Source organism: Delphinus delphis, chromosome 14, assembly GCF_949987515.2.
Source record: "Delphinus delphis chromosome 14, mDelDel1.2, whole genome shotgun sequence".
In the NCBI taxonomy this organism is placed as follows: domain Eukaryota; kingdom Metazoa; phylum Chordata; class Mammalia; order Artiodactyla; family Delphinidae; genus Delphinus; species Delphinus delphis.
This window is the reverse complement of record NC_082696.1, coordinates 78,923,338-78,939,068: the sequence shown is the minus strand read 5'-3', so window position 1 is coordinate 78,939,068 and position 15,731 is coordinate 78,923,338. Positions and strand designations below refer to the sequence as shown.

The window sequence follows — 15,731 nt, the reverse complement described above, 5'->3', positions numbered from 1 at the left end:
TTTGGAGGTGGTCTGGGGTAGCAGGAGCCACGTAAAAGGAGCTGCCAAAGATGTAAAGGGAGAAGCACAGAAGCGAGGAGAGAGGAGAGGGTCTAGGGAGCGGTGGCCAGCTGAGCCGAGCGCTTCTGGAGGAGCTCCATCACAGAGCGCCTCTTCTTCCACCATTTCTGCCTCTCAACTAATTGGCCCTCCTTTAGAGCCCGGGGAGGACAGCCTGCCCCAAACTGCCGCTGTTAGAAATCAACAGTGACTCCTGTCTCTGTGTCCACATCTTTTCTCAGTCCTCATTCTCCTTGTTCTCCCTGAGCCTGTGGCATCAGGGCTCACCTGGTCCTCTGTGAAACTCTCTTCATTGAGTTTCCATTTCTGTAACCCATTCCCAGTCCTCCTACTTTTGAAAAACTGTATTCTCCTCTGACTTTCCTTTCCCCTCCATCCCTTACATGTCTGTCTCCTGAGGAAGTGCCCTTGGCCCCTCCTTTGCACCCTTTGCAACCTCATTTCTTCACAGAGCTTAGAGTCACTCGGCGCCCTATTCCAAAACCCAGATTTCATGCCAACCTCAATCTCTCTCAAGACTCAAGCTCTCCTTCTTAATTCGTTGCTCAGACATTTCTAGATCAGCGTCATACTGATAGTTTAAAAACCCTCATTTGAAAGCCACTCGTCTTCTTTGCTCCAAACCCTCCTCTTTCTCATTATCATATTTCTATTTATGGGGCAATCATCTTCCCAGCTGAAACTTTACAGTCATGTAGATTTCGTCTTCGCCTTCCTCTCAGACACGCTTCTAGTGAACTTCCTCAGCTCATCTCTTTACTCTCCACCCCGTCTTGTCCCACTCCCGCTGTTGCGGTTCAGTTGCCCCATCATTCTGCCAGATCAGGCAGAACCTCGTCGGTCCTGGAGCGGAGCCAGGGTTTTGTTCTAAGGCACATGGGCAGCCCCTGGAGCACTTGACCATTGGGGAGACACGACCCAGGGATCATTTTTCAAAGACACTCCCTGGTCCAGCTTCAGCATAGCTGGTTAGCCTCCTCTTCAGACCCACCGTGCTCCGGCCCAACTGAACACACGTTCCAGAACCCACGCTGTTTATTTCACTGCTGTGCAGCTGGTCACCTGTTTCCCCTCCCTAGATCACTCTATCATTTCTGCCTCTCAAAATATGACCCCTCCTTCAAAGCCTGGGTATGATGACATCTTCCCAACAAAGCTGCTTCAATACCCCCAAGCTGGTAATAATCTCTTCTTTGAATTTGAGCAGCAAATTATTTTGTGCATTCATCATAATACCTGTCTTGCCCTATTTTGCGTTTTAATGATTAGTGTGTGACATATCTCCCCTCTTATGCCATAAATATCTCAGGACAGGAACTATGTACCTCTCATTTTTGTTCCACTACAAATCAAAACACATACCTTGCACACACCAGACCTTCAGGAAATGCCCGCCAAAGAAATAAATGGACAGCCTGAATTAACATAAACTATTGTTTTGTGTACTGATCCAGTCCCAAATCCATAGTGCTGTCGTTTCTGTATCATTGATGGTTATCCACTTACTATATAATATAGCCTTTCTTTGAATGCACTTAGAAAAGATGGAAAACTGTGTTATAAGGGAGGAACAAGTATGTAGGCTATTCCCTTCCTTAAACAACGAGAAGTTCTGTTATGCGTCATGGAAAATTAAAGCACAGTAATAAAATGCACCAACCAGACTGGTTGAATGATGATTCAGTGGAAACGTTGCTTTGCCTCCTGTTCATGGGTCCTGACTTTCCTCTCAAGTACTTAAGCTGCACGTCCTATTTATTTTGTTTTTAGATAACATTGACCACAATCGGCTATGGAGACAAAACCCCCCTGACCTGGCTGGGAAGGCTGCTCTCTGCGGGCTTTGCACTCCTGGGCATTTCTTTCTTTGCACTTCCTGCTGTGAGTATCTTTGCAAAACTTAAGCACTTTCAGTTGGATCTTGGAGGTTTATTAGCACGAGCTTTCACAAAACCGTATGCCCTAGAACATAGCTCTATCGTTTACTAATATCATTTTTCTGATGTAATGTTGACTTTTCTATATGTATCTAGTTGGATAATTTACAAAATACAGTCTTCCCTCGGAGTCGCTTAACCCGAGAGTCTTACACCAGCTGAGGCTTTAGGACCAAATGATAATTCAGGCAACACCACCTCTCAGTCAACAGGCTACTAGTACATTGAAACTATGTGTAAAGATTTAAAGATATCCTCCTCTTAAACTGACGGCTCCCATTAGGTGCATAAGGCGTGCACTCCTGAAGAGATGCACGTGCCCACGTGGAGTAGCTACCTCTCAGGTCTACTTGAGTGGAAAGCGTACGAATTTAAAGGGTTTTTATTAATGTGTCAGATGATTTATTCCTTGTGTCATCATTGATTTTTGCTAACAACCAGTTTCCTATCAGAATGAAGAACACACTTCCCTTCTCTTAAGCTTCTGATTATTTTCTCCATACTGGATGAAGCCTTCCTTTCTGATTGTTTTATCCTCTTGTGTCTTCAAAGGCACTTGGTCAGAGTACTACCACTTGCCCCCCTCCCCAAGAGCTCGCTTTTGGCTTCCCCTTGTTGGAGAGGAGCCAGCAAGCAGGACTGTGAGAGCCATGGCCGCTGTCCCACTTAGGGAACAGCAGCCTCAGTCTTGCCCGAGACACAGGCTGGCTCATGTCACAGCCTCTGCTGCAGAGGCCCCGGGGCAGCCCTCACAGGAGCCAAGGGGGTGGGGCCTTCAGCACCACAGCCTGTAGCTGCCGGGGCTCCCCCTCTGCCTGGGACCCCTTGTCCTTCCCGTGGCCAGAGCTCAGCTCCAGACTGACCAGCTGGTTGCACCCCGGACCAACCAAGGTCAGAGAAGGGTCCCAAGAGACCACGCGAGAGCACGGGCATCAGACCCCACTTTGAAACCGGGTTTGTCATGTGCTGCCCACATGTGACTGTGTTGGTTTGCTAGGGCTGCTGTAACAAGGCATCACGGACTGGTTGGCTTGACTTAAACAACAGAACTTCATTGTCTTGTAGTTCTGGAGGCTGGAAGTCCAGGATCACGGAGCTGGCAGGGCCGGTTCTTCCTGAGGGCTGCAAGGGAGGATGTGGCCAGGCCTCTTCCAGGGCTCGTAGACGGCCGTCTGAGCACTGTGTCTTCACATCGTCTTCCCTCTGCCCATGTTTGTGTCCAGGTTTCCTCTTAAAAGGACACCAGGGGGGCTCCCCTGGTGGCTCAGGAGTTAAGAATCCGCCTGCCAGTGCAGGGAACACAGGTTCGAGCCCTGGTCCGGGAAGATCCCACATGCTGCGGGGCAACTAAGCCCATGCGCCACAACTACTGAGCCCACGTGTCACAACCACTGAAGCCTAGAGCCCGTGCTCCACAACAAGAGAAGCCACCGCAATGAGAAGCCCGCACACCGCAAGGAGGAGCAGCCCCCCCTCGCCGCCAACTAGAGAAAGCCCACGTGCAGCAAGGAAGACCCAACGCAGCCAAAAATAAACTAATTAATTAATTAATTTTATAAAAAGGACACCAGACATACTAGGTTAGGGCCCACCCTAATGAGCTCACTGTAACTTGATCACCTTCGTAAAGACCTTTTCTCCAAATAAGGTTACATCTGAGGTCCTGGTGATTAGGACTACAGCCTGTGAATTTTGGACACAAGTCAGCCCGTAAGAGAAACCCTGAGTACATTTCTTTATCAGTATCAGGTAGGAAAAATTATCACACCCAGAGAAAATCTGTTAAGACCAATGACATAAGTCAGGTGCTTGTCACAAAGAAAATTTTCATGATGTGTGTGTTTCCTGCTGTGACAAAATGTAGCAGAGTCCAAAAAGCGCCTCACTTGTCCAGAGTCAGCGGAATCTGGCAACCTCAGCAATTCAGACCAGAATTCAATTCTCTGCCCAGCAATTCAGTGGGCAGAGACCCACTCAATAACCAGATTCCCTACAGGAGAATACCTTTAGAAACAGTAAAATGTAGTCTTGCGCTCTTTTCCCAAAATAATGGCACAAAAGATCTGCCTCTGTTGTGTTTATACTTATCCTGAGGCCACACGTATAACAACCCGTGTGATCCCTCGAAGAACTACAGGCAGGGAAGGAGGCCCCCTTCTGGGCTGTTCCCTGCTCTGGGCTGTTCCCATGGGCACCCCTGTATGTGCCATCCTCCCAGGAGAGCCTCGAGGCTCGTTCATAACCTTTGCTTAATTTAGAGAAAAGTCTGGTAAACTGAGCTCTGTGCTTTCACACCTCTGAGGATTATAGACAGCAATGTAGAAGTACGGTGATAGAACACACATTAGACCAGGAAGAGGTAACAGCAAGAGAGGGAAAACAAAAGGGTAAGAAGTGAGCAGACATAAGTGTTCAAAGGTGAAAAGACCTGGGCCACTTGGCCTGAAGGTCAGCCCACCTCAGTGAGACCCCCTGACTCCATCCTGAGACCATGGACCATCACAGGAGGTTCAGCTGTGTGGCTCTTAGGTTAAGGGTCAGAGACTAAGTGGCCATTCTTGTAAAGGTTTCCCAATAAAGTGATTACAGTTTTATATGCAAATTAAATTAATACATGTTGGAGATCTGAACATCTTGCTTGCATAGAACACGCCCTAACAGTGCCAAGCAAAGTAGACTTCACCATGGATCTTTTTACTGCAGCCTCACGTTAGGTACTGAGTTCTTACTTGAATGAAAGACTCAGTGGCTCCCGCATACTTTTAAATAAAACAAGGTGGCTGGAAATGCCATTATGTCTTGTGCACCCGCGGGCTGGCAGGGGTGTCGGATTGAAATTAGGAGAACATGTTGGCATTTTGCTAAGAAAAGTCAGAGGTGGATTGTGGCCCATCCCTGTTTGAGGTCCTTCTACCCAGGAAACCGAGGACCAAGAAAGAGAAGCTCCTTTCCCCATCTTTTCCTCAAAGCAGAAGGACTCTCGCACACATCACAGAGTCACACAGACCAGCAACTCCACCAGGGGTCCCCTTCCCTGAGACCCCTGCCCAACCTCGCCCTGCGGGGCAGGCCTTTCTCCACCTGCAGAAGCCCCTTACCTCCTGCTGAGAGGATCTTTCTGTCTAGCCTGTTCACCAAGTGCAGGACTGGAGGGTACAGATAGGCTCTTCTAATCTGGAAGGGAGTATGTTTTAACTACAATTAAACAAGGGATAAATATTTTAAATACTGATCAATACGTGTTTCCTTTTTATTTGGTGTTTATGTAGCACTTCTAAAACTTAAAACCTCAAAATTTAAGTTATCTGATCTTAGGAAATGAATTAAGACAAAAATCAATTTCTGAGACTTTGTATCTATCAGTATGGATACTGGAAGGAATAGCACATAAGTTATATTTACATGTATGTACTTACATAACTTACAGGATATATTTATACATAACATAACAGGCTTTATTTTACCAGCCTTGTGTTTCTGTTTCCGAGCTGGGAACGGAGGGAGGTGGGGCAGGATTAGACAGCAGCCGTAAGAAGACGACGAGCAGAGCTAGTGCAGTGACTGCTGTAATGGACAGTCTGGCTCAGGAGACATGCAGCCGACATTTGCCATCTACTAGCGAATGTTTCTAAGCACTGCCAACGTGATTTTCACCACATTTTAGTTTGTTTGGCAGGTGCTAAGTCTGTGCTATGTAGGGCCTGGCCTGTCTTCATTTTCCAAAAGGGATCTAACTCTGAACTTCATATTTACATAATGAATGCTCAAAAATGGTAGCTATTGCTGCTAATTCAATGCCTACAAAATCTAAATTATGCTTCCTGTGAGTGGATTATACACATCTATGCATATAATATGAATATATAATATACATAATATAAATATATGCTATAAATTCTGCTGTTTCATAGTCTCTTGCATGTTTAAACTTCATGAAAAATGACATTAAAAGGAAAATACTTAAACTTTTCCTTAATGCTGTTAAGGAGCAGCAAGAAATTTGGGAGTTATATGTAACTAAGAGTTGATTTGGATTTGCAAACAGAAGGCCATTTTTATAACCTCTGAATGGAGGGAGATGTTGTCTAAATCTACAAATAAGATCCTATAGACCAGGTTTTCGTAGAGCTTGGTATGTTCAGTCACAGCCTGGATGAGGTGAGGACCTCAGGCTGCACAGCACAGTCACTAAGGGAGTGAGATGGAACAGACCTCAGACGCCATCCCTCATCTCACAGCGCAGCCCCTCATCCTGACCGATGGGGGAGTCAGTCACTGCTCATTAATAACAAGACTGTCGTCGTGTAACTGCATTTTAAACAGAATTGTGTTATTTATTATCTGGTCATTGTCACAGAGGTACTCAGAATTGTGGAATCGCAGGATGAGAAGGAAGGTTAAAGGTTACCTAGAGCCCCAAAATGTCCTCGCCAAGTTTTCATCCACTGAGACCTAACACCTCTCAAGGACTAGCCTGTACTATCTTTGAGTGACTTCAAACATGTGAAGAAAAGGAAAATAGGCGATCCTTCCCTGTGGCAAATACTGACTTAGAGCTTATAAAATGCCCGGCTGTATGTAACCTAAGGGTTAGACTCCTTGAAGTTTAATAAGAAGCTAATAATTTATAGCTAGCAACTAAAATCCCAGACTTGAAAGCAGAGGGGCTCCGCGTCCCACACCAATAAAGTGGAGGCTTAGAGACAAAGCCCAGAGACTGAACTGAGCAAACTCCAAAGCCAGCCTCAACTCAAGGGTGAGGCGAAGCATCTTGATTCCACAAATTTAGACCAAAGCAAACTGAAAAGAGGGGCCATATTTCGGCAGATGGAGACAGCAGAAGGAAGCAAACCAGCAAAAGCTAGCATAAACCCAGAAGGGACTGCTCACCTACCAACCCCCAGATCTGACAGGTGAGCCAGAGCCAGGAAGGCACCAGGCTCAGAGTGTGCCGTTAAGACTCAGGTAGACAAGAAGGTGCTTTGCATCGACCTGTGCTCTTGTCTTTACTGGACAGACACGCAAAATGGCAAACCTTCGACGCCTCCAAAACTGAGTGTGTGTCTCATCTGGACAGCTGTCCTTCCCCACTGTTACTTTCCTTTGGTAGGTGTAGAATTACAGCATCGCTGAGGATTAACCTCGAACACTCCCTCCCCCACCATTTCGTGAATGGAAAGTATAAAATCAGGTAGTGTTGTCAAAGTACTAGGAAAGCTCCCATGTCCACATCCGCGAGACAGTAACAGCCCCAAGTTCTAATCCCCCTCTGTCCACCACTGGATAGGACCATTCTCTCTGACTTAGGCGTAAAGAAATGCCACAGAGAAGGCCACGCAAAAACATTTTTTAAAATACTGATTTTTATTTGGAATTGTGGTGACTCCTCTTACCCCGTGAGAGACCGTAGGGCCTGGTGACATCTGGAAGGGCAGACGTCCTTCTGCTTCCTGCCCAGAGGCTTGCCGTTGGCCGATGTGTTATAGTAGAGGAAATCGTGTTTGTTTTAATGAGTTTAGGGACAGGTTGCCTACTGTTCGCCTTTTCACAGACTCTTCTTAGAGGGTTTTTTTAAATACTTGTATTATTTAATGGTGTTTGGGGGAAAGAAGTTTTCAGCGCTATTTCCGTATTTTGTTGCAGGGCATTCTTGGCTCAGGTTTTGCATTAAAAGTACAAGAACAGCACCGCCAGAAGCACTTTGAGAAAAGAAGGAACCCAGCTGCCAGCCTCATCCAGGTAAACGTCAGTGTACCGGGAAGACGGCAACACCTGTTTCTGCAGGTGCCGGGTCGTGGGCTGGTCCCTCTGTGCCCTTGCTTAGGGGAGCTGCTCTTTGGTTTTGTTTTTAAAAGCGAAGCTGGAACTTAATGTACAGTCTTTGGTCAAGTGCTCCCCACTCCCAAACAGAAAAAAATACTATGTATTTTCAGCCAGTGGTCCACACTTTGTTTGGATTAACTAACGGCAGCAGCAGAGCCATGCCGGGGTCAGCAGTCGCGTCGCTCCTGGGATGACCTAGTATGTGTCATGCATTACTTGGTGAAAGATCATTGCTCATTCAGTGATGGAGCAGAACACAGTATCGGTGCCTGCCTTGCAGTTACCGTCTGCTGCCCGATGTGTGCCGCCGTTCTGAGGAACAACGTATTTGTTTAGAATGTCAGGGTTTAGTACTCGTGGAATCACTTTTAATGCCACCTAGAGCAATAACTGGAAATTCTTATTTTAAGAGCTGGAATTATGGAATATATCGATGTTTGAGCATATGAAGTAGTAAGCATATTGTTTGAAGCTAACTCATAATACATAGGTTGTTCAGCATTTAATCTTTGTTTCAGTAACTCAGGATTTGCTTCAGCAGTAAAAGGAACGCTTCTCCTTCTGTCATCCATACCTTTTGGGGGTAGAGCCACCCTAGAATCACAAAATATGTTTTCCTCTAGATCCATGCTGTGAGTTCGTATTTAATTATAGACAAGATGATTATGTAACATCCCTCCATGCCAGGCAGCGGATGCCCCAGACCTGCAGAACCAGAGGGCTCAGGGTGGTGACTGAGGTTCCTGCTACAGTAGCAGGCCCGTTGTTCCCACGCACCTTGCAGGTTCCAGTCGGGGGTGGAGGGCAGCAACCACGACACAAGACTCCGCAGCCTCTGCCTGTGGCCACAGGGTGGGGGGAGGCAGGGAGGGGCTACATCGGGAAGGAGACCCCTTCGTATCTGTGACTAAATGAGGGTGTTAGTGTTTAGAGCAAACTGTTCTGTGACTCCTGACCATTGCGCATCACGTGTAATGCACACCACTGAGAGGCTCTTGTTTTAAAATTTCCGGGTTTTAAAGGGGCGCCAAAGATAAAGTAAACTTTGTTTTCCTGAAGGAAAGATCCCTGAGTCGTAGGAGTTTAAGATCTGAGGCCGAATGACAGGGCCATGACAGGGACGTCACGCACGCCGGGGTGCACACAAAATGCCCCAACAGAGAGCCTCCACCCTTTGGCGCTTCTTAACTGCTTATGAGGTGTCCCCACACTTCTGTTTTTATCTTTCAGTTGCTCTTTAACGTATTCATCTTTCAGTTCTGGAAGAATGCTTTCCAGCCTGTGAATGCAGAGCTACTCCCTGGGTTCCTTGCATGCATTCGGGCAGCAAGCCCTGTCCACACAGGGAACCAGTGGTACACCTTACACATACCTAGGCTGCCTGCTCTCAGGAGCGCGACCGTGCTGTTGGCATGGATAAAGTTCAAACTTATTTAATATCCTCGCAAAATTGTTTACTAGCTTTTTGTACTGTATGTTTTCTCAATCAGCATGTACTCGAAGTACAGCCACTTCTGTGTACAGATCCTTGATATTTCTGGGTATAAAAGGGGACTGCATCAAAAAAATCTTAGACCATCGGCCATCCTGTTGGAAAGTGAGCCCTTTGAGGAATTTCTGAGGCGTGGATCCCTTGTGATGACACAGAGCTTCCAGCTCTGCTGCCCAGAACAGTTGCCAAGAGCTGCAGGTGGCTGTTTACCTTTAGAAATTCAGTTCCTGGGAGGCACCAGCCACGTCTCAGGTGTTCAGTAGCTATACACGGCTACTGGCTATCCTACTGCACAGGACAGATACAGAGAATAATAGGAGGAACTTTCTGATCTATCTCATCATTATTAAGTACCAAATTGTGCCAAAAAAAAAAAAAATTTCCAATTGAATGTGAAAACAGATTACCATTCCTCCAGGCAGTCTTTGGACCAGAGGCATTTATACCAACAGCCTTTGGCCAACAGCCAAAGCAAGGCAAGGCCTTCCTGAGCCGTAAAAAGTGAAGAAGCTGATTGTAAAGTTTACTTAAAGATCTAGATTTTTATTTTATAGAACTGAGTTATGTAATATATATTGTGATCAATAATTGAACTTGTACCAAGGTAGGTAACTGTGGAGTGAAATCATTATTTTTTTTTTTTACTTAAAACTCTAACTTATGTGTTGTTCTGAACAAAAAAGAATATAAAATGAAAGGCTTGAAACGTTCAAGAATACCTTTAAATCTAATCATAGTTTCATTAATTACCAATTTAAAAAGTGATTGTTCCTCTGTCCAAATGCAATTTATTAGACATAAGAATAATGATATAATTATTAAATGTATTCATTGTTTTTCCTTGCTGTAACCCATAGCCAGAAGTCAGGACTTTAAGCTTTAGATTATAGATGTTTATTTCAAGGATGCTTTAGATTAAACAACAAGCCTCATTTGCTGATCCATGCATTTTCTTACCCAATAAAACTGCCTTGGTTTGCTGATCACACAAAGCATCAAGACCAAGACCAGTCTCGTTTGTTTGGAGCCAGAGCCGCTGTCTTTGTAAAGGGCGCTGGAGATGCCCAGATTGCTTTGTCGTTCAGTCGGTGAGACAGCTAAATTAACCAGCATTTCAGGGTTTTAGGGAAAAGTTTGAAACCCCAGCAGCTTGCAGTAAACTCAGTTGTGTCAACATCTTTGCATGATTCATTTACATTAACTTTTCCTTTCAAGCGGAGCAGTCTAGGAAAAGAAAGCAGCCCTCAGTAACGTTGTGGATACGTGCCCCAGTGTCACCACTTTTATTAATAATGCCTAAGACTTGCGAAGTGCTTCTATTCACAAGTGTGCAGAGTGTTTCTGCTACATTATGTCCCTTGATCCCTAGGACAAGCCTAGGGACTTGGCAAGAGGTAGGACTCAGGTCCCTGGTGTCGGAATCTGAATCCAGCACTCGAAGCCTCATGTATACATCACTGAAGCCTGGGGATTAGCATTTCAAGCTCCTTCAGAAGTTCTGTGTGAGCGGTTTCCTTCTAGAGAGGCTGGTCCAGTTCAGGGTGGAGCCAGGGTGCTTTATTGGAAACAGAAACGGGAATTAAGTACAAGTGTGTGAAATGAATGCTGACAGGTGGGCTTATTTTCCTGAGGGAAGAGAGTAGAAGATGCTGCTCTGGGGAAATTGGCCCAAAAGAAAAACAAATTATGTATTGAAACTTCGGCTTCCTCTAGTGAAAGAACTGAGCCTTCCAAAGTGAGGCCACTAAAATAAACTCAAGCCACGTATACAGAGCTTATACAGCCTTTGTAGTAATGCTTTAATCATGAATAAGGACAGATTCAGAAAAAAAAATTCCTAGATGTGGAAAACATGAGAGCAGAAAAAGAAGAAAACAGAAAAGGAGATAAAACTGTGAAAATCTCCCCCAAAATAGAACAAAAAGACAGAGATGGAAAATAAAACAAAAAACAGTAGGAAAATTGGATGACACTTCCAGGAGATCAAATATTCAGCCAACAGAAGTACCTCAAAAAGAATACAGGGAAACTAAGTGTGGAATTTTATCAAATAAATATTATATTCTGGTTCCCCAAAAATGAAGGGCAGGAGGGGCCACAGTAAAAGGCCCCCCAAGGACCCAGCACTGTGAACAAAAAGCTTCACGCTGAGGACGCCCTTGTGAAATATGAGAACTCCTGAAAGAAAGGGGATCCTAAATGCTTTCTGAGCAGAACATACCCAAAGGGTCCAGAATCTGGATTGCATGGATTTCTCATTAGTAACCTTAAAATTAGAAGAAGACAGTGGAACAATACTTTCAAAATTATGGAGGAAAATTATCTCCAACCTAGAATTCTATATTCAGCCAAATTATTCATGGCGTATGGGAGTAACATGAAGACTCTTTCAGATATGCAAAACCTCAAAACTTACCTACCATTTCCCCATACTCAGGAAGCTAATATCACATCTTCTTTATCAATGCATCTACCGATGGGCACTTGGGTTGCTTCCGTGTCTTGGCTGTTGTGAATCATGCTGCAGTGGCCATGGGGGTGCAGATATCTTGTTTTCATTTCCTTTGGATATATACGCAGAAGTGGGACTGCTGGATTATATGGCTGTTGTATTTGTAATTTTCTGAGGAGCCTCCATGCTGTTTTCCCTTGCAGTGTATATACACAGTGGAATATTATTCAACCATGAGAAAGAAAAAGTTGCTATTTGCAACACATGGATGGACCTTGTTATTATGCAGAGTGAGAGAACCAGACAGAGACAGACAGCTATTGCATGGTCTCACTTAATGTAGAATCTAAAAAAATCTTTTAAGTCAACCTCCTAGAAACAGAAGCAAAAAGTGGTTGCCAGGAGCTGGAAGGTGGGGGAAATAGGGTAAAAGGGTACAAACTTTCACTATGAGATGAATATGCCCTGAGGCTGTAATGTGAAACGTGGTGACTATAGTTGATAACAGTGTTGTATAATTGAAATCTTCTAAGACTGTAGAACTTAAATGTGCTCACACCAAGAATAGGTACATGTATATGTATAACTGAATCACTTTGCTGTACACCTGACACTATCACAACATTGTTAATCAACTATACTCCAATATAGCAATAAAATAAAAAGTCTTTAACAATGCATTTCAAAAAAAAACCCAAAACAAACAAGCAAAATGTTCTCACACCAAAAAACAAACAAGCAAATAAATACGTGAGGTGATGGATGTGTTAATTACCTAGATGGGGGGAACCCTTTCATAATGTGTACATATATTAAATCACCATGATGTAAGCTTAGAAGATCTCACAACTGTATATAGGTCAGTTATACCTCAATAAAGCTGAAATGGAAAAAAAGGAAAAGAAAAAGAAAAACAGGAGAAGCTACTTGGGTAGAATTAATCCTCCAAAACAAAGAGATGAACCCAGAAAGGAAGGAGACGTGGTGTCCCGGGAACAAGAGATCCCACCCATAGGAGGAGTGAGGGGACCTCCAGGCTGTTGCTGAGGGGCAGTCCCAGGGCCAGAGATGCAGGCCGGAGAGCAGAGAGCCGGAGGGAGGGCGGCAAGGAGACACAGCTTTCGTGATGTATCTGACAAGTGGGATTTTAGAGTTCTGTTGGAGAGTTCAGGCATGTTTTCCTCCTAGGTACATAAAGGCAAATCAAGACATTAAAACAGGGCAATACTAGCTCCAAGAAAAACCAAAATAAATTACACGGGAAAGAAAAAGGTAGTCAGTGGTACATCACATTGCTGAGCTGGGAACAGTAGTTATGGGGTCAAAGTAATGCAAACACTAAGTAGTGTTCACTAACTAAACACTTAACTAAAAGTTAACTAAAATTTACTAAAAACTGTTGGTAGGATGAGATCAGGGGAAGGTGTGTACATGGCTATGTCACTATCTTCCATGGTAAGAAAATGAAAAACCCCAAAGAAATATGAGAACAATCCTTAAAAATAAGGATTCTTAAAATTAGAAACAGAAGCTATAAAAGTTGAAGGGGTTGCCGCTGAGGAACAAAAATGAGTGAGAAGTAAAGTGGGGAAAGCGATATTACTGGTTTTCACCCTAAACCTTTTCATTCTCCAGCTTCTTAAATTCTGTACCTTGAAAAACATCATTCCATGTTGGTTCTACCTTTGGATGCTCAGCTGGAATTAAGGTTTCCAGAAAGGGTCAAATGCGCCATAGCTGTAACGCTGCAGACGATGCAGACTAAATACCCCCTGAGACGTAACTATACCGACATTGCGCTTATAGCTCTAGACCAAAGTGTGAACTTGTTCGGCTACCTTGAGCACCAGGGTCGCAGAGTAAGTGGTGAATTTGGCTTTCCTGTTGCTTTTTGGTGACTTTTCCTTGGGAGTGTGTGTGCCATGTAAATGAAATCCCTCTGGGCACTTTCTCTCGCCAACCACTGTGTGATTTTAGCTTCAAGTAGAGGAACGTCGGCTCCTCAATCACATGGTTGTGGCCTTGGGTTCAGCTTCCAGAAGCTGAGGGAGAGCTGAGGCCAGGACAGAGTGATTAGAGGGTGAGAATAATAGGTACCTGCTCCACTGCCATTCGACTGTGGACTGGTATCAGCCCCGGGGGAGATGTCACTTGCCCTCTGCTCCTAATGAAGGGAATAAGAGCTTAGCTGTTGAGATCAATGTGATAGAAAAAGAGCAAGAAGCCAGATCTCATTGTTAAGAAAATTTTCAATTTTCTAAGTGTGGCCACTTCTGCCCCCCGTTCTTTATAACTTTGGCAGGTAATGTCTTGGTCCCATTTTTTGTCGTATTGTTGTTTGGGATTTTTTCCCACTGATATCTAATAATGCCCAGGCCTGCTGTGTGCTTCTCACTTCTACGTGAGTCCTGCCTCCACAGTACCCAAGTCCACGTATATCTGATGCCTTCTATTAAAGTTGTTTAATTAAAGCAGCACTGGCGGGGCTCTGGCCTTCACTACAGAAGAAGCTGCGATAATAAACCCATGTGTCTTTATTGATTACTCTGAATCACTCTGTAGATTGTGAGTGCACAGCACTTGCCAAAACTAACATTTCAGGATGATACGATGACAACTGCTTTGTTCTCTGTAAGACGCCAAGATGCTTAGCGTACGTTCTGAGGGATTTGTAGGTTCAGCCAACGTGAGCCGTGTGATGAAGGCTCCAGGCAAGGAAGCTGGCTTCAATTATTTAAACCTTCCTTAATAATATAAAAACCCTCAGGTCCTACCATATATCTTCCTAGTTTTTTATATCACTTCTTGAACATCTTATTGAAGTATAAGGTGCGTAGGGAATGCAGCACAGACCCTAGAAAACTGCGCTGCCGTTGTCACCAGCAGCCGGTGGTCAGCACCCCATGCACCCTCGTTCCACCTCTGCCCCTGGGGGAGCCGCCCCGCTGGCTTCTAACTGCGGGGATTGGTTTCCCTGCTTTTGTCCTTTATGGAAGTGGCGTCACACCACAGGCACTCTTTTGTGTCTTGTCCCTCTCACGCAGCAGTATTCGTGTAAAGCTCGTCCACACTGTTGGGTGTAGTTACAGTGGACTGTTCCCGTGTGCTGATCCACTGTGCTAGCAGTCCACAGCTCACCCATGTATGGGCCTGCGGACGGCTGCTTGAGCATTTCCAGCTTTGGTTTATTAGGAGTACTGCTGTTTAGACACAGAAAACAAACCTATGGTTACCAAAGGGAAAGGTACGGGGCAGGGATAAATTAGGAGTCTGGTATTAACATGTACACACTACTATATAAAAAATAACCAACAAGGACCTACTGTATAGCACAGGGAACTCTACTCAATACTCTGTAATTGTCTATAAGGGAAAAGAATCTGAAAAAGAATAGATATATGTATATGTATAACGGAATCACTTTGCTGTACACCTGAAACTAACACAACATTGTAAATCAACTATACTCCAATATTTAAAAAAAAAAAAAAAGGGTAGTGCTGTTTAGACTCACAGCATGGAGAGAACAACTTAGTGGTTACCAGTGGGGAGAGGGAAGAGGAAGGGGCAAGGTAGGGGTCGGGGATTAAGAGGTGCAAACTATTATGTATAAAATAAATAAGCTACAAAAATATATTGTACAACATGGGGATTACAGCCAATATAACTATAAATGGAGTATAACCTTTAAAAATTGTGACTTTATTGTATACCTGTAACTTATATTGTACACCAACTATACTTCAGTAAGTAAACAAATAAGAAAATTCATATTAAGATTTTAAAAACAGAATAGTGCTGTTTTGAACATTATAGTACACATCTTTTGATGAGCTTGTGTAAGCATATTTGTTGAGTATACATGCAGGAGTGTGTAGCTGTATCATAGGGTATATATACTTCAGCTCTAATAGATACAGCCAAAGTTTTCCAAATTAGTTATGTCAATTTTTAACTCTTTTTTCTG

At 44.2% G+C, this 15,731-nt stretch overlaps 1 protein-coding gene across 5 annotated transcripts in view; it reads left to right on the top strand.

The window, feature by feature from the left end:
• The window catches only part of KCNQ5 (potassium voltage-gated channel subfamily Q member 5), a 580,339-nt gene that overhangs the window by 483,564 nt on the left and 81,044 nt on the right, over positions 1-15,731 (top strand). For all 5 annotated transcript variants that reach the window (XM_060030362.1, XM_060030361.1, XM_060030363.1 and 2 more), the window contains exons 6-7: positions 1,831-1,941; positions 7,641-7,736. In XM_060030362.1, coding sequence (XP_059886345.1) covers positions 1,831-1,941; positions 7,641-7,736 — 207 coding nt within the window. The remainder of the gene's footprint in view (positions 1-1,830; positions 1,942-7,640; positions 7,737-15,731) is intronic.